This window comes from Leucoraja erinacea, chromosome 23, assembly GCF_028641065.1.
Source record: "Leucoraja erinacea ecotype New England chromosome 23, Leri_hhj_1, whole genome shotgun sequence".
Classification (NCBI taxonomy): domain Eukaryota; kingdom Metazoa; phylum Chordata; class Chondrichthyes; order Rajiformes; family Rajidae; genus Leucoraja; species Leucoraja erinaceus.
This window is the reverse complement of record NC_073399.1, coordinates 19,506,289-19,534,202: the sequence shown is the minus strand read 5'-3', so window position 1 is coordinate 19,534,202 and position 27,914 is coordinate 19,506,289. Positions and strand designations below refer to the sequence as shown.

The 27,914-nt window shown below is 43.9% G+C and overlaps 3 protein-coding genes and 1 long non-coding RNA gene across 7 annotated transcripts in view; 1 reads left to right on the top strand and 3 right to left on the bottom strand.

Moving 5' to 3' along the window:
* Window positions 1-101: 101 nt before the first annotated feature.
* On the bottom strand, window positions 102-9,908 carry mrps7 (mitochondrial ribosomal protein S7). 3 transcript variants are annotated; one of them, XM_055654033.1, is made up of 5 exons: window positions 9,841-9,908; window positions 6,245-6,436; window positions 3,645-3,708; window positions 3,261-3,428; window positions 102-442 (listed from the first exon to the last, which is right to left on the bottom strand). In XM_055654033.1, exons 1-5 carry the CDS (start codon window positions 9,891-9,893, stop codon window positions 221-223), a joined length of 699 nt encoding a protein of 232 aa, XP_055510008.1. In that variant the 5' UTR covers window positions 9,894-9,908; the 3' UTR covers window positions 102-220. The 3 variants fall into 3 exon arrangements, with proteins under 3 accessions (XP_055510008.1, XP_055510007.1, XP_055510006.1); XM_055654032.1 differs by lacking the exon at window positions 9,841-9,908 and adding an exon at window positions 8,436-8,587; XM_055654031.1 differs by lacking the exon at window positions 9,841-9,908 and adding an exon at window positions 7,694-8,130.
* Window positions 8,631-27,441, top strand: LOC129708350 (uncharacterized). The gene is made up of 3 exons (XR_008725330.1): window positions 8,631-8,777; window positions 27,053-27,119; window positions 27,246-27,441. It is a non-coding gene; the product is annotated as an uncharacterized LOC129708350 (long non-coding RNA).
* Window positions 11,205-14,222, bottom strand: avd (avidin). Its single transcript, XM_055654034.1, has 4 exons — window positions 13,934-14,222; window positions 13,551-13,764; window positions 12,127-12,247; window positions 11,205-11,328 (listed from the first exon to the last, which is right to left on the bottom strand). Exons 1-4 carry the CDS (start codon window positions 13,994-13,996, stop codon window positions 11,253-11,255), a joined length of 474 nt encoding a protein of 157 aa, XP_055510009.1. The 5' UTR covers window positions 13,997-14,222; the 3' UTR covers window positions 11,205-11,252.
* The window catches only part of llgl2 (LLGL scribble cell polarity complex component 2), an 85,262-nt gene continuing 73,903 nt past the window's right edge, over window positions 16,556-27,914 (bottom strand). For both annotated transcript variants that reach the window (XM_055654027.1, XM_055654028.1), the window contains exons 17-26: window positions 27,435-27,585; window positions 27,011-27,127; window positions 25,774-25,940; window positions 22,317-22,581; window positions 21,670-21,829; window positions 20,941-21,008; window positions 19,400-19,447; window positions 19,173-19,230; window positions 18,890-18,966; window positions 16,556-17,150 (exon numbers count right to left, since the gene is read on the bottom strand). In XM_055654027.1, coding sequence (XP_055510002.1) covers window positions 17,146-17,150; window positions 18,890-18,966; window positions 19,173-19,230; window positions 19,400-19,447; window positions 20,941-21,008; window positions 21,670-21,829; window positions 22,317-22,581; window positions 25,774-25,940; window positions 27,011-27,127; window positions 27,435-27,585 — 1,116 coding nt within the window. In that variant the 3' untranslated portion in view covers window positions 16,556-17,145. The remainder of the gene's footprint in view (window positions 17,151-18,889; window positions 18,967-19,172; window positions 19,231-19,399; window positions 19,448-20,940; window positions 21,009-21,669; window positions 21,830-22,316; window positions 22,582-25,773; window positions 25,941-27,010; window positions 27,128-27,434; window positions 27,586-27,914) is intronic.

Below are 27,914 nucleotides of genomic sequence, written 5' to 3'. Positions count from 1 at the left end.
CTACACCCTACCCCCACACTGACCCCAAGAGATAACGCCCAGGCAACTCCCCAACCTGGGGGGGTAGTAGATGGGTATTAAAACACAGAGGTGTGACTTGTACTATCGTAACTGTATAATGTATAAAGTTTTGAACATCAAGGTAGAGACAGGGCCATTCCTTCCGGCCTGTGCTGCTGGTTAACTCTACTGCTCATAGTCTTGTGTCCTGTGCTCTGCCTCACCACCACCTGTAGTGGGCGAAGGCTCGATTTGCCTCTGCCATTTTGTGAAGGTCATGCTTTCTCTTGACCACATTGCCCTCGTTTTTAAAGGCAGCAAGTAGCTCCTGGGACAGCTTTTCATGCATGTGTGTGCGCCGGTGCCGATTCTCACGGCATTCAGTAATTAACCAATTCATGGCCAGAAAACGCCTACGGTTGTCCTTAAGTGGCGTCGGAACCTGTAACAGAAAACAATTCAGAGAATAAAATTTGTTAATGAAACCAGGAATCAGCCCAGTCTTGTGTCTAAGACAGAGCCAGAACAAATCCAGGCCACACTCAGTGCAGCAGTACTGAGGGGACAACTTCACCTCTATGGGAGGGGGGAATGCATCATTAAATAGGGATCCAGCTTACTTGGGAGCAGGTAGAGGTTTGACATTACAGAAGAGAAAGATTATTACTGGGGTACATTGGACACCAGTTATCTCTGAAATAACATCATACAAATGATTATAAAACACTCAGCAGGTCAGGCAGCATCTGGGGCAAGGGAAATAGGATTAATGTTTCAAGTCAAAGATCTTTCATCAGAACTAGAAGAGTTAACGAGGAAGGGAAGGATGGCAAGAACAAAGGATTACTGTGGGATAGGATGGATACTGAGAGTGATTGAGTAATACATAAGTTGATTATGAGAGGGCAGTGAAGGCTTGTTAATCGCCACTCTGTCAAGGACAGGTGGAAATAGAGAAACAAACAAGGACAGAGGAAGCTGGAAGTGAGATATACTGAGCACTGCAGGCCATAAAACACCTTCAGAGTGAGGAAGATGGATATTACAGTGAACAGACAGTTCTGATATAAAATATGTTAATTCCTGAGAGATGTTACATGCCTTGCCGGAAGATGAAATTCTGTTTCTTGAGATTGCAATGGGTTTCCTTGGAACAGTACAGGAGACCGAAGGCCGAAGTTAGAGCGAGGTGGAGAACTGAAGTGAAACAGGAACAGGAAGGTCAGAATTACCTTCAGGGACTGAGAGTGGGCTTTCTGCAGTGTTCCCCAACTCATGTTTGTTTTCTCCAGTGGAGAGGAGCCTGCACCCATCACAAGAGATTCCATTTGCTCTCCTCGCCTCTACCCCTTTTGTGGCATATTTGATTTCCGATTTGTCCTAGTTCTGATGAAAGGTCGCTAATCTGAAACATTAGCTATTTCTCTTTCCAGGCATGCTGCATTATCTGGAGACTATTTTTCAGAAGTGAACTTCAAAGTGGGCATACTTTTGAGATTTTCTGAAGAAAGGTACCAACCCAAAACGTTGTCTGTCCATTTCCTGCCACTGACCCGCTGAGTTCCTCCAGTAGTTTGCTCCTTGTGGCATATTTTCAGTATTTTATTTCTATTTCAGATTTCCAGCATCGATAAATTATTCGCTTTTAAATACAGGAATTCTAAGTTTCTAGCTCCGATACATTTGCAGCTCAGGTGTTCTGAATGCTTTCCCCAGAATGAGGACACTAATGGAATCAGATCTAAAGGGGGTCCTTTCATTATATATAGGGCGACATGTCACGGGCAGTGCTGTGGTGTCAGGAACTCTGCCCCCTCTGCTTCTGTGTGAAGAATGTTGTAAATGCCAGCCTCCATTGTCACTCTCACGGCAATACGTTGCCCATGGCTTGATCTGCAGAGGCAGCCTCTAAGGCTCAGCATCAGGCAGGCTGGTGAGAACAATATGGGCCCTCAACAGTATGGTGTGGAGCTTGTGGCTACACGCTGGCTAACATGATGAGTACGGGTCATCGCGTGACCTGGCAGCACATGCTCCATGTGTTGACAGACGCCCAGATACTACAATCTCTCTCAGCACCTCCTCTTGGATTTGACGACGCTGCTATCAGCTTGTTATTGTAGAGAAACATCTGTGCCGCTGGGAGTAGTGGAGACAGCAGTTTCACTCACACGCAATAGAGTCTAGAGACTGCAGGATACAGATGGAGCAGGTGCCCACTTAATGCCCATTCACTGAGCATTCGCATCCCACACGCCGCATCCTGGAGCTGAGGGCCCGCACTATTCTCACCAGCTTGCCTGATTTTGTTTTGAATAAGTTAAGGCAACATTTGGAAAATGCAGCTGATCTCCATGACCTGGGGTATGGGGAGACTCGAACTGGTCAGGGTTTTTTTGTATATGCAGGCTTATGTTTGCTCACATATATAAGTGTTTGTACAAGTTGAATGAATGTAGACCATATACATATTGGTGCATGCATTCATATGCACATTAGTTTATATTCAATGTCTGTGGAAATAAACAAGTGTTTAAATAAGATGGCATGTGCTATGATTATTACATGTCTACATACACCTGTACATGCTTACATGTACACAAGAAGGTTTAGGGATACTTTCCATGTAAATGCATGTCCACACGTGTAGAAGTATATAAGTGATAGTATAAAGGTCCTGAACACCTGGTCCTCTGCACAGGTTACATGGATGTACTTTGTCTGTTATTATACCTGTGTTTAATATATACATACACAGAGACATGCTTGTACACCATTTGATCCATGTATGCTCATTCAAGAATTATATAGATGAATGTGTATGAATAGGTGTATAAATACAGATGTATATAAATCAGCAACGATCGAATGGCAGAGTAGACTTGATGGGCCGAAAGGCCTAATTCTGCTCCTATCATTTATGACAACCCAGGATATATAAGATACATTTCATAAACATATCTTTATGTATTTTATGCAAATGTTGTATGTGCACAGGTGTACACATCTGTGCAAACAGGATGCAACAAGATATGTATGTATATGCATGTACACCTTCCTTCATTTGTGGACACATGCACAGTCAGGAGAAACAAGACACCATGCCTACTGCTCAGATTGATGCCAGATGAACAGCCATGTGCCTGGTTGAACGTTTGCCTGGGTTATGCCACAAAAGAACCAGATTTAAGTCATGAGGAAGTGGCAATTGACAAACCAAAAACATAACTATGGATGAAGAGTCAGGCGGGCGGGCATACCTGGTAAGACTTGCCACCTCGTTGCACACTGATTAACCCAATGACAGGCTTACAATTCTCCAGAGCCTGATGGAAGATCTTGTGTGGGTTACATTCAATGGCGTCCTTTTCAGACTCGGAAGACTTGTGGTAACTTTCAATCTGCTTCCGTTTTATCGATTCAAAGGTCTAATGAACACAAATTCCATCATTAGATTAGACAATGCAACAGAACTACTCAGGATTCCTATTTCCTACTCACTGTCCTATCTGGGACACATGACCATAAACTCTCTTGAATCTTGTGTCTCTATTTGCCCTCTTGACTGCGTGGGCAGGGTGGGGAATGGAGGTGGGGCAGCAGGGGAACAAGCCACAGGGATATTTAGAGAAAACAAATGTTACCTTGCTCATGATCGACCTAGACAGCAGCTTCTGACCTCCCTTCATCATCATGTTGGTGAATTTGCTGAGAAACAAATAAAAATAAGTCAATTAATTGGGCTGCTATTATAACTTAAAATTTTTGGAAATCTCACAAAGACCCAAAGTGCAAGTCAGGAAGACCTCCACGATCCACAGGAAGATGCTATGCAAGGGCAGCCAGAGCCACAGTCATTGGTGTATTGATTGTGTGGAACAAGACTCCTGCACCCTGCAGACTGACACAAAACGTTCATCACTACCCGACTATCAACATAGTACAGATCAGTAGTTCGTTGTTCCTTTCTCCCTCATTTCCTAAATATTGGTCTAGTGATTATAATTCTATTAGTTTTTCAAATAGTTATGGAGAAAGATAGGGATAGTCTACAAGTTGAAGTCCTAACTTAGGGCAAAGCTAATTACACAAGAACTTGCAAAGATTAAAGGGGGAGGCTCTTTGCAGGTTAAAGGATGCCTGACAAGTGGGAGGCCTTTAAAAGTGAGATGGAGTGGTCAGGGCTATCATTTACTTGTTTGAGTGAAGGGCAAGGTTGGTGGGATTAGGGAACCCTGGTTCACAAGGGATATTAAGGCTCTGGTCTGGAAAAAGGAGGCATATTGTGAGGTATAAGCAGCTGGGATCAAGCAAATCCCTCAAGGAAGATAAGGAATGCAGAAACACTTGCAAGGGAATCAGGAGGGCAAATAGAGACACGAGGTAACATTAGCAAATGTAAAACAGAATTCTGATAAATTCTGTCAGAACCTTAAGAGCAAATGGGTATCTAGCGAGAGAATAGGGTCTCTTAAGGATCAATGCGATCATCAATATTTTTCACTCGTATTTACTCCGGAGACTATATTTACTGAGGACAATAGTGATTTCTTGAAGCATATCCACGTTACACACAGAGGTGCTGGCATAATTGTGCATAATGGTAGATGAATCCTCTTGACCAAATGTATCCTAGGACATTATGGGAATATTGGGAAGAAATTCCTGGGCCTCTGGCAGAGAGATTTGTATTATCATTGACCACGGGTGAGGTACTGGAAGACTGCCAATGTTGTACCTTTATTTAATAAGGGGTAAAAGGACAAGGTAGTAAACTACAAACTGATGAGCCTAAGGAGGATGTCAACAAGCTGGTGCACAAAAAAAAATGTAACTGGGGATGGAGGTCTTGAGGTGCAAGGAGAGATTGGATAGGCTGGATAGGAGTTTTTTCCATGGAGTGCAGGAGGCTGAGGGGTGACCTTATAGAGGAATGTAAAATCATGCAGGGCATAGATAGAGTGAATAGTTACTCTTTTACCTAGGACGGAGAGTCTAAAACTAAAGGGGATAACGTTTCCACACCGAGGATGGTGGAGAGATGTGGAACGAGCTGCCAGAGGAAGTAGAAGAGGTGGGTATAGTGCTTAAAAAATAATGATACAGCTACATAGATAGGAAAGATTTAGTGGTATAGGCCAAATGCAGAGCAATGGGACTTGTTCAGTCAGGCAACTCTGCTCTATGACCTTCCAATTCTCAGCAACCATCCTGAATCTGTAGAATTTTCAAAGATGATACACAGAGCATTCAGAATTTAACAATCGTTTTGGAAATTCTGGGCTGCAGATCATTCAGTCTTTGGAATTTATCAGTTTTCATGTTTATAACTGCTGTTAACTTCGTTTCTTTCCTGTATCTGCATTGGGCCCTTGTTCCTCTAGTACTTTTCAGATGTTTTTGTGTCTTCTGTTTAATTCTACCATTTCCTTATTCCTCATCATAAATTCTCCCATCTTTGTCTGTAAGATCTGCATTCTTTCTGCATCCCTATAAAAACTATTAGTCCATTGTTATGATTTTCACTGATTTTCTCTCATACTCTATTTTCCCTTTCATCACAAATTTCTTGAACATCCTTTGCTGAACTGTATAATCCTCCATTCCTTCAAATTTACTGCTTTGTTGTTCTCAATTATAAGCACAGATAAGCACAATTATAAGCACAGCAGCACAGAACGCCACAGGACATCCTTTTGCAACACAACGCCACAGGAGATCCTTTTCCCTTGTGGCTGTCAAACTGTGCAACTCCTCTCCCTTCTATCGTGCGATAGACTTTTTCACACAGAGAGTTGTGAGTCTGTGGAATTCTCTGCCTCAGAGGCCAGTTCTCTGGATACTTGCAAGAGAGAGCTTGATAGGGCTCGTAAAGAGAGTGGAGTCAGGGGAGATGGGGAGAAGGCAGGAATGGGGTATTGATTGTGGATGATCAGCCATGATCACATTGAATGGCGGTACTGACTCGAAGGGCCGAATGGCCTACTCCTGCATCTATTGTCTATTAACTCCCCTTCCTTCCCGAATCTTTGCACATCCAAAATCCTGGACTTTCTACTGGTCACTTACATTCATGTTTCATGTATCTTGTTGTGTCTTATGACTGTTGGCACACCAATTTCCCTCCTGGGATAAATAAAGTTTGATCATATCATACAACCAAATTTCATGGATTTAATACTATTTTTACATTTTTCCTGTACTACTTTTCCTGTTGATTTTTTTTGTAAATCGAGACACTGACTTGATCATGGGGTCACCGAAGACGCTGCTTGTTTTGTCATTCGGGGCAGCCTTTATTGGTTGTACCGCCTTCAGCTCCATTGCTGCTTTCTCTTCTGTGCTAAGCTCGGTAGTTGGAATCTGGTGTCGTTCCTTGTTGATCTCAGGCTCCAGGTAATTGCGGCTGTATCGTGACCACCGAACTGGTGTAAGTCTATGGACACATTTGTTAAAGACAGAACTTTAGATAAATCCCATCCTTCCCATCACCAAAACCACCCCCCTCCCAGTCAGCGCTGTTCCCTCCATACAGCCTGCAATACACTTGCCCCTACCCAATGAATCCATAATTATGCACTACATTCATAACCAAGATAGTTCTGCTATGTGTAGGAAGGAACTGCAGATGCTGGTTTAAATTTGGGCAGTGGGCAGGTGCTATAGACCTGAACGGGAAGGTAGACGCTTCCGCTCCCACGAGTCTCGGGCAGATGGGGCTCGTCTGCCTGGGAAAGCAGTCCATCTAGGAGAGGGAAAACTCTGATTTAAAACCTCCACTGCCTAGTGGCCATATCCAGTCATGGAAAAGGCTCCAGGAGTAAACCTCAAGAAAATCTGGAGTCGGAGCTCCTAAGGCAGTTCATCGGTCTACAATCTCGCTCTGGAGCTGGTGTCTACAACCTGCGACGGCGCTGGTGCCAAACTGTAACGGCCCTGTTGTTCCTTTGGATCGATCAGCGATGTGGAGAGGGGGGAAATGCTTCACGGGCAACAGCCTGTCCTCCATATGACATCGCCCAGGCTTGCATCCGACCAGGATGCATCACCCATGGTCAGTCATGATTGAGGGGGGGCCTACTTCTAGGCACAAAATGCTGGAGTGACTCAGTGGGTCAGGCAGCATCACTAGCGAGAAGGAATGGGCGACGTTTCGTATCGAGACCCGAAACGTCACCCATTCCTTCTCTCCAGAGATGCTGCCTGTCCCGCTGAGTTACTCCAGCATTTTGTGTCTATCTTTAGTTCTGCTATAAGATGCATTTCCATCACAGCTTGGTTATAATGTGAGTGGACACTATTTATATTACATTTCCCGAATTGGTTATTATACAATTTTGATCAAGAAATAGAGAAATTGAAAATTGAGAAGTTGAATTTGGAAATTGAAAAGCACATACAATAGTTCTTGGATTTAAACAGTAGAGGGGAAAATAACCTCCATGTAACCTCCAGCAATCCGACACTGTTGTATCTTAAGAACACAGCTACAGACTGCTTTAACAATGAAACTGACAAGCAATCATTACTGTTGACACTTATGTGTTGATACTCAAAACAATGTAACATACAGCCTTTAGTAATTTTAGCAACAGCAAAATGGAAATACTGCAGGAAAATAACACAGCTTAGTTTGGAAACATCTTTATCCAAGAAATTGCAGAGAATTGTCCTGACCATCACGCAAACCAACCTTCCTTCTGAAGTAGGGTCTCGCCCGGAAACGTCACTCATTCCTCCTCTACAGAGATGCTGCCAGTCTCGCTGAGTTACTCCAGCTTTTTGTGTATATATTCCTTCCATCAACACTCCTCGCTGCCTCAACAAGGCCACCAGCACAATCAAGGACGAGACTCACCCCGGCAACTCCCTCCTCTCCTCCCATGAGGTACAGAAGTTTGAAAATGCATATCTCCAGATTCAGGGACAGTTTCTTCCCAGCTGTGCACCGACAACTGAACCATCCTGTCACCCGCAAGCAAGCGTGCATGAGCTACCATCACCCTCATTTGACTTTCGGTTTATCTTTAATCGGACTTTATCTTACACTAAATGTTATTTCCTTCCCTGTGGACGACATTTCGCTTTCTTGGATGGCACACAAAAAAGCTTTTTCACTGTACCTCGGTACACGTAAGAATAAACAAAATAACGTCACTAATGCGTATCTGAAAAATCTCTGTCCCCTCACGCCACTTATATCATTGTTTTTATAACATGAATTTCCAATAACACGAGGTTTATCAGGAACACGACTATTGTTGTTATGGCAGATCTACCGGTACATGGACCCACTAATACCCCCCCCCACCCCCCCCCCCCCCCCCCCCCCCCCCCCCCCCCCCCCCTCTCCCCACAGCTCTCCCCCACCCACCTCCCTCAAAGCCGTGTATCCCACCCCTCTCCCGCCGCACCCATCCTCTCCTCACACGCACCGGGGGAGCCAGACCTTCCCGCCCAGACAACCCGCCGCCCGCCAGCTGCCCGCCGCCGCCATCTTGTGCGCTGCGAAGGACCCCGGGACCAGTCGGCCTGGCAGCGCCTGTCCGCCGCAAACCTGCTGCGGCTCCAGCCCGGGCACGCGGCGCGGGAGGAGGGAGAACACGGCGTCGTCGGGTGGGTTGGGTCGGGCCGGGTCGGGCAGCCCTCAACCGTTCTACCCCCTCATCCCTTTAGGGTGTCGCGCAGAGGCGCTCCTGTCACGAGACCCCACCGTTGAATTGCTGAAGGGTTTGCAAGTGTATCCCGCTAACCTTCAACAGAAACTAGGTTACCAGGTTAGTAAAGTTCCTTCTCCCCTCCATTCTCAAACTTCCATTTTCTATCCTTCAATTCGCAGGAACAATTCCAGGATCCATAGAACTTTGGCAGATGATAACCAGAGCCTACTAGCAATGTTACAAAATTTTGAGATTTTAAAAATCAAGTCTGCAATTTATCCCATCAGATAAAGCATAACAATAAGTTTAATTTGACACCAAATTCACTTTCATATCTCAAGTATTAAAAACGTTATGGCCATTTTCATACTCGGAAATTAGCATCTTGTTCCCTATTGATTTTCAATGGACATTACAAAAAAGCTGTGATCTTGGATAGTCAAAGGCCCATTTCTTAAGGAAAGATTAACATTTTTAAATAGCCTAAGTGTCCAAATATTATTCACAAATAATTCACAATATAACATGATTTTTATATCTAATTTACATTAATTTATAGGCCAAATGGAAGGAATTTAGTGTTCAATTGCTGTAAATAAATGCCCATTTAAATCGGCTTTCTAGTGGGTTCATGTGGAACGCGCTGGTTTAGAACGTTGCATCGCGCTGGATTAGTGCCCTCAAATGCCGAGAAAAATACTGCGGGATATAAAAAGCCCAAAATGAGCTACTCGCTATAGATAACTTGATATATAAGGTTATATATATGCCCCATTTAATGTAAAAATAAGGTACATACCTTTAATTGTTTGCTTTATAAAACCCTGGGGCTGCGAGAGGTTGCGGAATGAGACAGTAATTTTAAACTATTATAACTATATTATTGAGGCCTATAAAACTAATAATACCTTTTGCGACCGGGTCTTGCAGCGATTTTTCGTTAATGATTTACTAGGCTGAACATCTGCGATTAGTACAGCCTAGTAAAAATCGCGTTTTAAACCCGCCCCCTCCAAACAGCGCCAAAATCGCGGACCTGGCTGTGGGCAGATTCCCAATGGCGATTCAGGTAGGTTTTGTAACATACCTAAGCCTACAGTCTCTAAAGTGCGCCTGTCAGAATGCGTGTATGTTTATTATCAGTCATACAGCATGGGAACAGGCCCTTCGTCCAACTCACCCATGCTGAGCAAGAGGCTGCACTAGTCCCATCTGCTGGCGTTTGGTTCTCATCCTTCTAAATATTTACTATTCCTGTAACTGTCCAAACGTCTTTTAATAGTTGTTATAGTATCTGCCTCTGGCAGCTTGTTCCAAATACCCTTCACCCGCTGTGTGAAAAAAATGCCCCACATGCGGCCGCACTGTCACGGGCTGTTGTGGGTTGGAGCGAGGCCTCGGCTCAGGGCAGTGGACACACGGGGACGAAAACGCAGCAACGTCCCCATCAGCTGCAGCAGAGTTGGGGACAGTCTGATCCGCGCTCTCCCCCCCCCCCCCCCCCCCCCCCCCCCCCGCGACCGACCAACACGCACCCCCACCCCTCCCCCCGCCCCCGACCACACCGAATCATCATGTCCCGCCCCCACATTGCCTGCTGACCGACGTCTCTCACTGCACACAATACTCCAGGTGTGGTCTCACTAGGGTCCTGCACAATTGCAGAAGGACCTCTTTGCTCCTATACTCAACTCCTCTTATGAAGGCAAACCTGCCATTCGCTTTCTTCACTACCTGCTGTACCTGCATGCTTACTTTCAGTGACTGATGAACAAGGATCCCCAGATCCCGTTGTACTTCCCCTTTTCCCAATTTAACACCATTTAGATAATAATCTGCCTTCCTGCTTTTCACACCAAAGTGGATAACCTCACATTTATCCACACTAAACTTCATCTGCCATGCATCTGCCCACTCCCCCAACCTGTCCAAGTCACCCTGCATTCTCATAGCATCATCCTCACATTTCACACTGCCACCCAACTTTGTGTCATCTGCAAATTTGCTTATGTTACTTTCATTCATTAAATGGACCAAGCGCAGGCAGGTGGGACTAGTGTAGCTGTGACATTGTTGGCTGGTGTAGGCAAGAAGGGCCTGTTTCCACACTCTATGACTCTAAATACTCCAAATGTGGCCTGATGCAGCAGACTGTGCTGAATCTATGTGTGGGAAATGACAGTGGCTGCCACAGACTATCCAGTCCTCTCAGTCAACAGCAAAACACAAAGCAAATCAGGAACTCAGCAGATCAGGCAGCATCTGTGGAACAGATGGACAGATGACATTTTGGATTGGACCCTATGGGTCGTCAGTCTATTTCCCTCCACAGATGCTGTCTGACCAGCTGAGTACCTCTAGCATTTTTTTTTCTGCTCAAGATTCCAGCATTTGCAGTTCCTTGTGTCTCCTCTCTGTAAGCCCAATAGCCCGTGCACACTTCACCAAGCCTTCCTGGAGCACAGTGAACCTCAGCAAGATGATAATGCCCTGGTGCAGAGGTGTAATACGATGAACAACGGGAGTTATGGATCAGGCAGCACACACACTGAAACACTTTGCTTTATTGAAAAGACTACCAATGTGTTGGTACTAAGGTTTGAGAGATTGAAGCTCATCATTTGACAGGACATCTTTCGCGATTCGGTAGAAAGTATCTTGTCCAACTCTAGGAGAAGCAAAACATAAGAATGAGTACAAGTAAATATCACACAGAGTAGGAGCAAGAGACCACGGAGGCCCACCTGCCTGTTTTATCAATCATTAGATCTGTACTGGAGCGCAGGAGGGTGAGAGATGTTCTTAGAATGGTGTATAAGCATGAGGGGAATAGATAAGGTAAATTCACAAAGTCTTTTATACAGACTATGGGAATCAAGAACCAGGGGACAGGTGTAAGGTGAGGGGGAAATATGATTTAATAGGTACCAGAGGAGAAACCTTTTCACACAGAGGGTGGTGGGTATATGGAACGAGCTGCCAGAGGGGGTAATTGAAGTATTAACAAATACTTCAATTATAACAACATTTAAAAGACATTTGGACAGGTACATGGATAGGAAAGGTTTAGAGAGATATGAGCAGGTGGGACTCGTGTATATTGGGGCATCTTGATTGGCATGGGCAAGTTGGGCTCTCTTACACAGACACAATATTTACAGTTTAATCACTGGCGGTACCTGTTTTTATGCTGTACTCAATGATTGTGACTTCCGATCCTCATACTCTTAATGGAGCTAACATTTCCCAACCAATTTCAGGTTTGAGGTTATTGATTGAATCATGCACAATGTTTTTTCTGGGAACGAGGACCACATTTGTTTCAGCTTTTGCAGAAGGAATGATTTCTCATGTTCCCCACTGCACAAACATTTTCACCACCTATATTTTTTATCAAATCCATAAGTCACTGCTCACAAGTCAATAAAGAATCCCCAAATTTGGACAACTCAAAGTGAAAGCTCACCTTGTTGATTTCCAGTCCTCCTCTAGGCTGGCGACCGGAGATCTCAGCAGCCACATGGTCTTTAGAACCTGGTTCCCATCCTCCTGCATGAGACACTGACCCACCCAGGAGGTAATGGAGCCTGAAGACCAGAGGAAACACTCCTTGAACCTTGACCAGTAATCATCATTATTCAGCCTTGAGTCTATGGCCACCACACCCAGCTGGTCTACCCAGCTGTCTTGTTTTAAAGCATTCATTAACTTAGAAACGGTCCAAATTATTTAATTAAATATAAGCATTTACTGTCAACATACTACTTCACGATATATTGGATGAGGCAGAAAGCAGTTAAACTGGTGGGATGAGCAAAAGCCAGAGAAGGTCAGAGAGATTTTCAGGCAGAAAGAATGTGTGTGGCATGAGAGTTAGCAACGGGAGACATTGACCACAAAGAAAGCAGTGAAGGAACCTCGGGCTTCAGAGTTATAAAGATAAAGATTGCAAGCAATTACAGAGAAAGGTTGAACAAGTTAGGGCTTTATTCTTTGGAGTGCAGAAGGTTAAGGGGGGACTTGATAGAGGTTTTTAAAATGATGAGAGGGATAGGCAGAGTTGACGTGGAAAAGCTTTTCCCACTGAGAGTAGGGAAGATTCAAACAAGGGGACATGACTTGAGAATTAAGGGACTGAAGTTTAGGGGTAACATGAGGGGGAACTTCTTTACTCAGAGAGTGGTGGCTGTGTGGAATGAGCTTCCAGTGAAGGTGGTGGAGGCAGGTTCGTTTTTATCATTTAAAAATAAATTGGATAGTTATATGGACGGGAAGGGAATGGAAGGTTATGGTCTGAGCGCAGGTATATGGGACTAGGGGAGAATATGTGTTCGGCACGGACTAGAAGGGTCGAGATGGCCTGTTTCCGTGCTGTAAATTGTTATATGGTTATAAGCAATGGAGATTAGTCAGAGAACACACACGGGGAGAGGCAGAGATGGAGAGAAGAAGACAGTAAAGTCAGCAAAAGACCGAGAAAGAGGAGGTAGATGCAGAGAATGGAAGGGAGAAAGAGCGAAGGCTTAATCATCAATGCTGTTTAACAAATATCATGGGATATTTTAACTAGTTAATTATTGAGTGGCTTCATTCAGAGATCGATTAGAATGGGAGAATATTTTATAATGCAGTTAATTAGCACTGATTATTTGGAGCTTTATTTATGTGAGCGGTTAATTTTTGGAAAATAATTTGCAATGGTTAGTTGCTACTGGGGATTAATGAACAAGGTCTGTCTGCTCATATATTGGGGTTAAAGTTTGTGAGATTAATTATCGCCGAGAGTGGACCTTAATGGTTAATTATTACACACTGTACATCAAAGATCTTATAGCAGATCTTTGCTGTACATAAGGGGCTGGTGGTTTGTTGTCGGCGTCTCTCGCTCACCTCCCGCCCACACCGTGGACATGCTGAAAGTGGGCTCCCTGCCACTGTGCCTGATGCCGATCACGGGAGCGAGTCCATCGGGCCCGGCCTCTCCCGCCGCCGCCTCCACTGCTGTCTGATAGCGGCCTCTCAGGCTGCTGTTCTCGGCCTCGCTCAGATAGAAGGTGGAGCCAAGGACGTTCCACCAGGTCCCAGTCATGTTACAGCGGCCTGCCTGGAAAACAACACAAGCTGAGCGCGGTCCAACCTACAGTCCGCACTGTCCGGAGCAAACGGGACCGGACACTGACCACAGCGGGCGGGACCAGGGGGACAGTGGCCGGAGCGCGACGTTGACCAGAGAGCCCCCTACCCATCTCCCGCCTCGAGCAGTCGGGGTTTACCGAGATGCCGGGGACGACCAGCGCCAGGATGAAGAGGACGATGCAGGGACTCGGTGCTGCCATCGCTGCCGCTCTGTTCAGCCGTTCTGCACTCTCCGGATCTGTGGCTAAAGTTCAATTGTTGCCCGCTGTTGCTGATTTGCAGTTTGGCTGCTTCTATCAGCCAAAGGTTACCGCCAGTGATTAAACTGTAAATATTGTGTCTGTGTGAGAGAGCCTTGAGAACATACTCCAGCTAGCTGTCTGAAACCAATCTAATGGTAAAAGTAATCACAATCCTCCTCTCGTTCACCCTCGCCCCAGATTAAACGAGGGATAGTGGGGAAGTGGTCAATCTCACTCTCCCACACAACACCCCGAGCAATTACTCCACCAGCACACGTTGATCCCCGAGGTGAAGAGTTCCCAGGATAGTACATTGTGAATTAAAAAAAAGTAAAATAGTGATTTTGAAATTAAGTGGGGGGTGGGGATCGATCATCGTGTAGACACAAGAAACTGCAGATGCTGTAATCGTGAGCAAAAAAAACTACTGGAGGAACAGCAGGTATGGCAAATGGAGGGAATGAAGTGACTTCGTTTTGGGGACCTTCAGGCCGATAGAAGAGAGGTGAGAAGGCTGGAAAAGATTGGAAGGGGTGGGGTAAAGCCTGACAAGTGAGGAGGATACAGGCAGTTATTAGCAGATAGTGGAGTAAGTGACAAAGGCTATGAGGTGAAAAGGAGACAAAAGGGTGTCAGATAACTAGTAAAGTGCAGCACATGTAAAACCGAAGGGAGGGATATATAGGTAGAAGACTACCTATATCCATCCGGTTTTACATTTGACTGCTCTTTACCAGTGGGGGAGAGAAAGGGAATAAAATAAATATGGGACTTGGGGATAGGAGGTGAGCAGAAAGGAGCTGGGTGATGAGGTGGCAGAAAAGCATGCCACAGAGAGGGGGTGATTTACCTAAAATTGTAGAATTCAGTGTTCATACTGTTGGGTTGTAAGGTAACCAAGTGGGAATATGAGGTGCTGCTCCTCCAGTTTGTGTGTGTCCTCACTCTCACAATGGAGGCCTAGGACAGAATAGTCAGTATGGGAATGGGAGTTACAATAGTTTGCAACTGGAGGTCCAGCAGGGCCGAGCGCAAGTGTTCAGCAGAATGGGAGTCTAGTCCACTCTTGGTCTTGCTGATGAATCACAACACCAATCACATCTCCCCATTACCACCCCTTTTTGCTTTCCACGGAGACCACTCCCTCTGCAACTCTGTAGTTCGCTTATCCCTTCCCACCAAACTCATGCCCTCCCCTGGCATATCTCCTGTGGTTGCAGGGGAAAGCAACACCAGTGCTTAATGCTGCTCTCTCACTTCCATTCAGGGATCACAGCTGCCTTTCCAGGCAAGACAGAGCTTCACATGCATTCCCCCCGATCTTCAACATTCACTCTAACAGCCTCCACATTCACAAACCATTCGCAATCAAATAACAATCTGGCAATGTTGGACATCCAAAATAAAAGCAAAATACAGCCAACATTTGTGGAATCATGTTGACTTTTTTGGTCAAAACCCTTCCTCAGAATAAGGAAAAAGAGGGGTGGTGATGATTATCTGCAATGTGTTACTCATGGTTAGATCAGGCAGTACTCAGGAGTAAGAAAAAAACTGAGCCAATACACAAATTGATAACTTGGAGCAGAAATGGCCAACATTGGTACCGGCAGAAAAAGCAAGTTATTTAAAGTTGGAGGACTTGATATAGTGTTGAGAAAAATTGCTGGAACCTTTTAAATGGTAACAGGGAACTTAAACAAGGGATCAGGCAGAATCACAGATTTATGAAATGTTAGTTTTCGGCAAATCTGTTGAAATGTTTTTTCTTTGGCTGAATAAGATGAACTATTTGATGTAAGTTTATGGTCATTCAAGTGGTTTTCAGAGTACAGATTAAACAAAATTAGAGTGTTCGGAGCAGGGCACAATGCTGGCACAGGTTTGGGGCTAAAGAATGGACATACCTGTAGTAGGAATAAACAGATTTTTGGTGGGGTTGGGAAGCTGTGATCAGGGGGGTTGCTGCGGGGAACAATACTGGCACCTGCTGTTTTCAATCTAGAAGTGAGGAGACCAAGAGTAATACCTCCAAGTTTGCCAATGATACAAAACTGGGTGCCGAGGTGAAATGTGGGGAGCATACAAAGGGACATCTCAAAAGGCTAAGTCAGGACATGGCAGATGAAATATAAAAGTGGGGAAAATGTGAGAATCCATTTTGGTAGGAAAAATAGAAAGGCAGATTATGTTTTTAATGGCAAGAGACTAGTTGTTGGTATGCAAAAGGGCTAGGATTTCCTTGTACACAAATCAAAATCACCAGGCAGGTATAGCATCTATCGTTTCTATTTCTTTCATAGACTCCAAATACACAAATAACCCAGTCTGCACTTCAATGAAATTGAGTCCAAATTCCAGCCACACGGACTCGTAACTGGAACTTTATTTGTCTCCCTGTTTATGGCCTTCATTTCAATGTAATGAGCAACTGCTTGCTTGCTTTCTGCAACTGTAAGAATGAATGCAGGCAGAAGGCCCACATTGCAGTTAAAATATTGAATAGACAGACATTGATTCATTGTGAAAGTGGTTTAATTTATTGGTCTGTAGTGTTTACAATGGCATCTCATTATCTTTTAAATGACACAATCGGCTACAAAAATAGACTCCAAGGGAGCACCTTTACTCACTAAAACCTTCTGTAAGTATGAAAATATTTCCTCAATGTTTACTACACATAGTAAAACAATACAGCAGCCACCAGAAACTAAATTATACATATATTAAATATCACTAAATGTTCTGTAATTTAAAAAAAAATCTAAATTTTCATTTTCATTCAAACTCCCTTAGAAATATCTAAAACCATATAAAAGTCATACAGTGATATAAAGCTCCCGTATTAAAACTATTTGCACCCAGGAAGTTATTTAAAATCCATCATTTTTCCAGTGACTGTGCAAAGAGACAGGGAAAAGAAATGAGGAAAGTATTCCATCAGAGGGCTGAAGCATAGTGAATTAGGCACTAAACGAGTTGGCATCTCCCTGTGTCGCAGTCAGATTCCAGCAGCTGCCTTCTTCCCAGCAGCCACCCCTTGTCCAATGGTATAACGTGTAGTGTATGGCACCAAGCACAACGAGTGCTCCCATCAGTATCTGTCATCAATCTGAAAGGGAGGAGTAACGTATAAAAACTCACAACAAACCCCTCACTGAGCAGTTAATGAAAGGCAGGAGACACTTCAGAAGCAATTGGACAAGGAATAAGATGTCTGACTGTCACCACTTGACTGGCTGTATGTCAAAGATGGCCTATTGGGGATTCCTTGTGAGACTGCAGTGTTCTGCAGTGGGTAGAAAGCATAGACACTTGGTGGAAGGGGAGGGAGTGAAGGATGCAGTTGATGATTAACCGGTGACATTTTGCAAGGCTGCATCATGACAGATGGATCTGAATGAGGAAACCGATTGCACAAAGAGGGTCTGGTTTTAAAGTGGGCCAGTATTAATTGCGGCCAGTGGCACCTTCTTGCCCATAAGGGGCAACTCAAGCAAAATCCCAGGAAGGTGATTCAACAAAACAGGCAATAGCAAAAACACAAGAGTTTAGTCTAACCAGGAAAGCTTGAAGGGACCCTATTTTCTAGGCCAGACTGGGATTTGAGATTCCAAATGGAAGCTTCAGCTTCCAACTGAAGACAAATACTGCATCAGACTGAAAAATAGGCACAAAAAATAAATTATGTAGCCTTTGGCGTCTGGTACCCAATGGTAGTAGCACAGTTAAAGGGGGCGAAGGCAGTGCACGGCAATAGTCAGGGTATAGAACGCAAGAGCAGGAAGAATATGGTACAGCTTTACAAAACACTGATCAGGCCATAGCTTGGCTACATGGCTGTGTGCGGTTCAGAGCACTATAATGTAGGAAGGACACAATTGCTCTGAAGAGGGTGTAGAGAAAATTCAGCAGAATCTGGCCTGGGATGGAGTGTTTCAGTTATGAGGTAATACCAAGTTTGTTTCTCCAGAGTGAGTGGAGAAGGGTCTTGCCGGTGTCCTCCCCCCCACCCCCAAAAAAAAAGCCTTGATTATTTGGAGGCGTGTTAATGCTTGTTGCGTAATCCAATCTACAATGCTGTTAATCCTTTTAAATGCAAAGTTCATTCATTACGAGACTTTTTTCCAAGGCCACCCTCCTATGCCAGTTTATAATTGGGCTCAAAGGTGGAGATGAGCCACATTCTTGAATTAGTGTCATCCATATGGCAATTGGACTACATGGTTTGAGAGTTCCAAGACTGACTCAATGGCAGCGCAGGAACAATACATTTACGTGTGAGGGCAATGCACATTTTGGAGGAGAACCTACAGGGGTTATGTTCTATGTACCTGCTCTCATTCTCCTAGCCCACAGAGGTCACAGATTTGCAGAGGGACTAAAACAAAGCAGCTTTGACAAGTTGGTGCAACACCGAGGATGGGACACACTGCTAAAGGGTTGCACCGTATATGGAGGGAGTATATTCAAAGCATAGACAAGTTGCCAAATAACCTGCTGTGTCTGAGCTGCATCAAGCTTCAGCCATCAGGGCTGCTTTTATCCAGCCACAAGAGGTGGTTTTCTGCCACGTTCTTGATTTGACTTAGATTGATAGCAGGACAGCCAGGAAGTCATTAGCTAGAGAATTTAGATTTGTTCCATTATCCAAGTCATTTCTGGTCAACTACGACAAGCGGAGATTGATGGTCGAGGGTTGAGTAATGGAAGGCATTAGACTATATAGTATGACATACACATTATCTGGTGACTGTGCACCACAACTATTAATCAAACATTGGGAAATTATTCAACTTCTAACTAATCTTCACATTGTGTACAAGTAGAGGTTTCCATGATAGTACCCACCTCCATTAATCATTCTTTGGCCTTGGGATTGTACCCCAGCCACATTCTTAGAGTTCCTGTTTAGATGTCCAAAGCTCCTGCAACAGAGTGTCACATTAATCCATCGAGTCTCCACAGGCATCCAGAGGTACCAAACAAAATCACTACAATGTCCCCCAGCCAAGAAACTGGAAGAATGTTGTCCTTCACAATCCCTGCCACTGCCCAGCACCTGTGCTCCCAGTCCACCCCCTCATCACCCCACCCACCACACCCTATCCAGTACACCTGCAGCGATACCTACAATCTGTCAGTTGAAGCGGATTCAGACTCCAGTGTGCTCTGAATCTCCAGCAGAACTCCTGGAAAATAAGTCCAGAGAGATCAAATTCAACATTTACCCTCACATCCTGGAAGTACATTTACACATTCTGCCCCCCACCCCCAGAGGCACGTTAACCACCTACATAACTGCACAGAGGACAGATTTCTGCATGGAAACACTTTAGAAAACTGAGTGACTGTACTTACTCTCATCGTTGAGTAATGCATGTTCCATGATCTCCACTGCCTTCTTCCCTGCAAGATGTTAATGTGCGATCAATCCAAACTCTATACAACATTTTACGATTCATTTCAATTTACGTTGAATATTAGTTGTAATTTTGAGCAGGAGTGGTGTTGCTATCCCACAGATCTAGAGACACAATTTGATCCTGACCTCTGGTTTTGTCTGTGTAGAGTGCACCCTATGACTGCATGGGGTTCCTCGGGGAGTTCAGTTTCCTCCCACTTCCCGAAGACATGCAAGTTTCCTTTCACATCCCAAAAGTAATTACAGTGGGTTAACTGACCATTGTAATTGTCCTTGCTGTGTTGAACAGTCTTCTCCTATTTTGTAAGGAAATACAAGAATTCTCTGGCAAGGTATTGAATACAAAGTTCCCAATTTCAGATTTATGGTGGATGTTAGCTTTCATAGCAAAAGGATTTGAGTATAAGAGTAGGGAGGTTCTACTGCAGTTGTACAGGGTCTTGGTGAGACCACACCTGGAGTATTGCGTACAGTTTTGGTCTCCTAATCTGAGGAAAGACATTCTTGCCATAGAGGGAGTACAGAGAAGGTTCACCAGACTGATTCCTGGGATGGCAGGACTTTCATATGAAGAAAGACGGATAGACTCGGCTTGTACACGCTGGAATTCAGAAGATTGAGGGGGGATCTTATAGAAACTTACAAAATTCTTAAGGGGTTGGACAGGCTAGATGCAGGAAGATTATTCCCGATGTTGGGGAAGTCCAGAACTAGGGGGTCACAGTTTAAGGATAAGAGGGAAGTCTTTTAGGACCGAGATGAGAAAATCATTTTTTACACAGAGAGTGGTGAATCTCTGGAATTCTCTGCCACAGAAGGTAGTTGAGGCCAGTTCATTGGCTATATTTAAGAGGGAGTTAGATGTGGCCCTTGTGGCTAAAGGGATCAGGGGGAATGGAGAGGAGGCAGGGATGGGATACCGAGTTGGATGATCAGCCATGATCATATCGAATGGCGGTGCAGGCTTGAAGGGCCGAATGGCCTACTCCTGCATCTATTTTCTATGTTTCTAAGTTTCTATGTGACCCGTCAATAACCAAATAAAGTAATCCTCCTCTCTTGGTATTAATCTTTATAAATCTTACCAAAATAACAAACAATTGGTGCAATTTACTATGAAACCTATCCCAGGAATTTAGCATAGTCTAGTGATAGTGAGCTCATGAGTGACCAATGTTACAAAGCACACAGGAGTTTCAATAAATCAAACCATTACATGTCCATGAGTGACATTCGATGCAAGCACTGGATAATCCATGTCTTTGCAAGGATTATACCAACACTAAACAGGCCAGAGCTGTACAAGTCAGATACAGTTGATGCAGGAGATTGTAAATCATCTTGATGTGATGACTATAAAAGGATGCAATAATAAATTGCAAGGTTAGTTCACCAGAGACATCTCGGCCAAGACGCTCCAGAAGTGCGATAGGCGTTTTCTTCCCCCCACCATTTAAGACGTGTTAAATCAACTTACCATCACCCTCACTTCCAGCACTAGCCTGCCTGCTCAATTCATACTTTTGCTGTGAAGGCACCGTTTCCCTGTGAAGCAACAGTACAACAACATTAAAAGAGTGAGCATCTCCAAACTGACATATTTACCAATAGGAGCAGATTGGAACTCACTAAAAACATCAGAATATTGCCAGGAATTATCTAGCTACATGTGTTAGTCACAAGGGCATCCTAAACAATAAATAACTGGCATTTAAATACTTTCATGTTTCATCGAACCTAGTCAATTATTACAGAACGTTTGAACATCATAACAGAGGTGAATGACTAGTTCACTAATGAACAGAGGTGAATGGCTGATTGAAGGATGTTCTCTCAGATTCATATAACGTGGATGTCATCTCCAATTCTGATAATGTGTTGGGTGTTCTAGACTACTATACTACTTAATAATTAGCTGCTAACATTCCAAATGAAACAGTTCAGGGTCTGGTCGTGTTCCCAACATGATTCAGGTGGAGCACTGCCTCAAGTATTATTAGACAGCACTGGTTCGGAGCTTCTCAATCAGTAATGAACAACTCTACCATAAACTACTTGTCCTTCTTTAGAGAAGTGCTGCACATTACACAGCAATTTCTCTGTCCTGATGTAGAGGCCCCTGGTAAAAAACATGACTTGAAGAGAGGACAATGAGACTGAATAAACCAGACAATGTTTGTGGTTGATCACAGACAGAAAGACTTACCCGGAGTTGGGTTTTGTGATAAGTCCATCTTGCAATATCTTCTGTTGAGAAGTCCTGGTTCCTAACCCTTCGTCAATGTCAATGATGCACCTTGGTACCACCACCCACTTTGGAGAAACCGAGAACCTCTCAAACTCAGAGGGGGAGATGAGATAAAAACCTGAAAGAGCAAGTGAGGTTTGGTTAAGTAGAACGGTTTGCAAATGTTGGCTGTGGGTGAATCTGCCAGAGGAAGCGATCTCTTTAGATTCAAAGTGGTTGGGGGCCAGCCAAATTCAGGGGAGAGAGATCAGATTTAGCACGAGTGAAGTTGCTTGGATTCAACTGAAGGTTCAGGACAAGGATGCACGCCACAGCTTTGAACATTTTCAGTTCTCCATATAGTTTATAGATTGCAAATTTGAAAAACAATTCAATAACCAATGGAAGTTTTTCCATTTTCACTTTTAAAATGTTACCGCCAGGCTACTGATTCTACTAGGCATCATCTCATTGCAAAAACAAGTTTGCAGTTTCATTGAAATATTGTACATTAATAAGATACTCAAGCATCTCAAAATTCCTTTTCCCGGTCTGTGGGAGCACCGGGAATTGCTTTGTGCACAAACAGCAGCTGGTCTATATCAATCAATCTCTTCAATCCCTACCTTGGCCGGACTTTGTGAAGACGCAGGAGGCAATTCCACTCACGTCCTCTTTCCTGATGCACTCGTACCGAACTTGATTTCTGAGAGTTGGGAGAGAGATGACCTGGACATCACCAAGGTTGGTCAGCACCAGCAGACCGTTCTCACTGTAATCCTCTGCTCGACTACTGCTGAAATTGGCCACAGACACTTTCCGCACCCGTGACCCTTCCATTGCCGTCAGCTTCAGCTTGGTTTTTGTGCTGATTTTCGGCAGTGTAAACATCTGTCAAGAGAATGAGCAGAGTTATAACCGGGGACTTCCAACTAATACTATCAGCACATGCCTTGTCCTACTGTAGCCCAAACATCCTCAACCACTGCTATACAGCCAAAGACATCTACTCCTCCATCTGCCATTAAGTAAATCTGGCCATCAGGCTGTGCTCCTACTCCCTGCTTGCAAGCAAAAACTGAAGCGTGAAGCTCATTACAGAGCTGGACTGAGGACTGAGGTGAGCTCCTAGTTGTTTGCTTTGAGTTGCTGGACAGGTCCATATTCAAAGTCTCAGTGGCCAGCCTAAAAGTATGCCATTGTGGAAGGTATGCCTTTACTGTCACTGACTTCATCAGTAATTGTGTAGAGGCTGTGTACCAATTCGAGCGTTCCCCAACCAGATGAACCATGAGATCCACTCCCAGGCGACATTCAAGACGGGTGATCCCAACTCACATGGGAAAAGTGACTTTTGTTCTGCTATACCTCAATACATCCCCATTTATTGCATCTTTGCTTGCCTCTCATCTCCTACAGTGCATTCTCTGGATTAATTCCTCTTGCCTCTTTTCTGCCTAGTTAACCAGACTGTCTACATTCTCCTGCAGTCCAAAGCTTCCTCCTCCTCACTATCAACGACCAACTTTCCATTCATCTGCAAGCTACTTCCTCACGCCCCCAACAATCCCTTAAATTATAACCATTTTGTAGTATATGTTAATGAAACTATTGGTACAGCTGTTGCCCTTTACTTCCTGTCCCAAAATCAATGATGGATCCAATTTGCCGTCTCCCTTGGATTGGATGGGCCTTGTTGAAATGCATCATGTCCACCAACTTGATCAACCTTCCTTGTTATGTCAAAAAATACCTTTAAAACTCCATTCTCCTCATCCTTAATGAATTTATGATCTTCCAGAGATTTATTTGAGTATAGGAGCAGGGAGGTTCTACTGCAGTTGTACAGGGTCTTGGTGAGACCACACCTGGAGTATTGCGTACAGTTTTGGTCTCCTAATCTGAGGAAAGACATTCTTGCCATAGAGGGAGTACAGAGAAGGTTCACCAGAATGATTCCTGGGATGTCAGGACTTTCATATGAAGAAAGACTGGATAGACTCGGTTTGTACTCGCTAGAATTTAGAAGATTGAGTGGGGATCTTATAGAAACTTACAAAATTCTTAAGGGGTTGGACAGGCTAGATACAGGAAGATTGTTCCCGATGTTGGGGAAGTCCAGAACAAGGGGTCACAGTTTAAGGATAAGGGGCAAATCTTTTAGGACCGAGATGAGGAAAACTTTTTTCACACAGAGTGGTGAATCTCTGGAATTCTCTGCTGCAGAAGGTAGTTGAGGCCAGTTCATTGGCTATATTTAAGAGGGAGTTAGATGTGGCCCTTGTGGCTAAAGGGATCGGGGGTATGGAGAGAAGGCAGGTACAGGATACTGAGTTGGATGATCAGCCATGATCATATTGAATGACGGTGCAGGCTCGAAGGGCCGAATGGCCTACTCCTGCACCTATTTTCTATGTTTCTATATTACACCTCTGAATTAATTCCAATATTTTACCCACCAATTAGGTTAACATGGATCACACGACAGTACACCAGAGGCCCTTTGTCCATGTCGAAAACGATGCCAAGTTAAACTAATCTTCCTCTGATTACACATGATCCATATCCCTCCATCTTTCTTAAAGCCTCTTAAATGCCCCTATCGTAACAGCTTCCACCGCCACCTTTGCCAGCACGTTCCAGGCACTATTTTAAAGTCAAGATTTCTGGCATCCACAGTTTACTTTTTTATTTTAATTGTCAGCTCATAAAATTGGTTGTATCTCATTTAGAATGTTATTCATATCTTTGTCAATTTCCATAATTATGTTCTGTTCCATAATTATATCAAAGCTAACTGAATTATGATCACAGGACCCTTACCCTAAAATACTCACCCATCCCCTCCACCTTCCCAATATTCCCAAAATCCAATCCAGAATTCCCTTCAAATTCTGGATTGGATTTTGGACACGTTTTATACAGACTGTGATCCTGTGATTATATCCTCCCGCCTTGATTACTGCTACTACTTATACACTGGCATCAGCTAATCATCCCTGTCCCACCTGCATTGGTCCAAAAAACGGCAGCGAATGGTATGTTAGCTTTCATTGCAAAAGGATTTGAGTATAGGAGCAGGGTCTCCAAATCTGGTCTCCAAATCTGAGGAAGGACATTATTGCCATAGAGGGAGTGCAGAGAAGGTTCCAAATGGCCTACTCCTGCACCTAATTTCTATGTTTCTATGTTTCTGACGATTACCCGTAAAAGGGACCACATCACCCCGATTCTGGCCTCTCTCCACTGGCTCCCAGTATGGTACACAATCAACAAGCTCCTCCTATATGTACACAAAGCCCTTGATGGGCTTCCCCCCCCCACATATCAAAATATAGGAACGGGGTACTGATTGGGGATGATCAGCCATGATCACATTGAATGGTGGTGCTGGCACAAAGGGCCAAATGGCCTACTCCTGCACCTATTGTCTATTGTCACACATGCAAACTGGAGGAACAACACAATATTTAGCTTACAACCCAACGTTAAATTCTCCAATTTTAGGCAATCTTTCAAACCTCCTAGGGTGGCACGGTGGCACAGTAGTAGAGTTGCTGCCTTAAGGCATCAGAGACCCGGGTTCGATTCTGACCATGGGTGCTATCTGTATGGAGTTTGTACCATTCTCCCCGTGACCTGCGTGGATTTCTCCGGGTGCTCCGGTTTCCTCCCACACTTTTAAAAACGTACAGGTTGGTAGTTTAATTGGCTTGGGTAAAATTGAAAATTGTCCCTAGTGTGTTTAGGACAGTGTTAGCGTGTGGGGATCACTGGTTGACATGGATTAGGTGGGCCAAATGGCCAGTTTCCACACTATCTCTAAACTAAGCTAAGATATAATGCAAAATTTTGAGATTTTGAAATAAACAATATTCAAAATTTGCTTTAAAGACTAATTTATCAAGATGCACAAGGTCTGTGACATTGTATTTTTTAAGTCTGCCAGCCATTCCATCAACCTTGGACCAAAATCATTGGCATTGGATTTGTGCAGCAAGTTGAAGAGTGCTAGACCAACAAGGCAGAGAACCTGGCCCAAGCCATCCTCTGCAAACCTGCTGGTTGGATTGAATCAATTACCTTGAACTGTTCTTCAGATATGACCAACAACATGTGGTTCCCATGCATGTCAGGGCTTTTGGAGAGGTCATGTGCTGCTTCTAGTGGTTCAGGTAGGAGAACCCCTCGACCATCCAAAATAAAGATACCAATCACAGGGGCTCTGTGCATGAGTTGAATTTCCTTTGCTGTGAAGAAAGTGGTATAGGTTAAAAGAACGACTGAAATAATTATGAAGATCCACCTTAATTTCTGCAGGGATTTTGCAACGGTCAAAGAATAACATTAATGTGATATTTTCTTAAATGGAGGAATAAAAGCTTAAAATACTCTTGTTAAGTAGACTGCACTTTCTCTGACACATCCCGCTCTCTGTGCTCACTTCCTTTCTTTTTCATTCCCAAAGCCGTGCATTACTTTAGCGGCGTCAGAGATCAGGAGGGAGCAGAACACTGTTCAGCCGACAGAGCAGATAATTTATGCAGAGCGAATTCTGTAATGCTCAAATGTGTAATGTGTCAAATTCTGTAATGCTCCCTGGATGATGAAAGAAATTTCCAATCATTGATTGATAGACCGGGCTATGCAAGTGTCAAAGAACTGGCTCTCATGCAAGGAAATGTTTGATAAATAATCAACATTTGGCTTGCATATAATTTCCCTTTGTCCAAGAGCAAGACATCTAAATATCTCATCCCTTCATGTGTGTTTACATATATTGACAAACAATACATTTTTCCATTTGTTTTCTCTGATAATCCTCGAGCTGAATCAAACACTGCTTGATTTGATCAGGAACGAACTCTGGAAAGGCCCCCTATTATTGTTGGTTATCATAGCAGCTTGGAGATAAACGAGAGACAGGCTAGTTTGCCTGGAGATTTGTGAATACAATTCAGAATACAAATTTTATTCAGCTCGGGTAATGAACTTAAAACATACAGCTTGCAGTAACTGCCATTATCTATGGTTCCTAAAGGCTTAGGATTACAAATAAAATGTATTTTTTCAAAAACCTAAGGCAGGCTTGAGCATTGGGATAGGGTGGCGCTGCTGGCAATATTATTTACATGCCACAGCTTTGACAAAATCCCACTTTTCAGAGGAAATTAGACAGCGTATAGGATTGATATTTAAAATCACAATGCAATCCAGTAAAGTGAGAATCAAAAGCTGTCTGGAGACATTCAGTTGTCTGGCTCAGGACTACATGGTATCACACACCTCACATAGGGTTGGGAGTGTGCAACTTACTCACCCTGTGATGCAGTGACCGGCTCTTCCATTCTTCTCTCCACAGGAGGAACATGAATAGCGTAAGCAAATACAGTTCCACCGTTGGTTCCAGCCCACAGTGACGGCTCATGGTAGGAACCTATAAAACCAAAGCTCAATTAGACTAGCTTTAAGACATGAAATCTGGCTTAATAACTAGTCTGCAACTAGTGATTTAGCCACTGTGTTGATTTTATTATTTTTAACAAACTTGACAGGTTACACACAAGAGATGAGCAAAATAACAATCAAGATATTGGAGAAAAACTTGGCATTATTAGAGACTGTCTGCCCACATTATGGAAACAAGTGGCTTTGTGTCCCACTAAATATGGACCTTCTGAAATATCAGACTCCACCGACATACAGATATATAGGTTAAACAAGCTGTATGACATTTCCCTCACCATCTCTTACGAAGGAATCTGCAAAATAAAGCGATCGGACAAATCCGGTGAAGGAGTCGTCAGCAGATCGAGCCTCAATCCTGCGCTGCACTGGGGCTAGCTCCATTTCATTCAACGCTTCCCGATCCAGCCTGGCATTGGCCTCCTGTACCTGGAGGCAGAAAATGATCCATTTCACGAGAAGTGGACAGAACTGGGAACAAATCACTTAGAAAAGTGTTCCAATGTCTTTAATATGCTTTACTAGTCATGTCTTTTGAAAGATGAATGTTAGGTAATATTGAGGAAGCGAATCGGTGTGTCCTTTATAGCAAGGAGAATCGAGTGCACAAGAAAACCTGCAATATTGGGCAGTTTTGTTATTTGCACTAAGCATCAGAACTAGAACAGCATCACCAGAACAGTCCAGGGTGAGGTGCTTGTTTTACAGGAAGTAAAGTGAGCTTGCTTATGCCCACTAGAGTTAAGAGAAAATCTCAT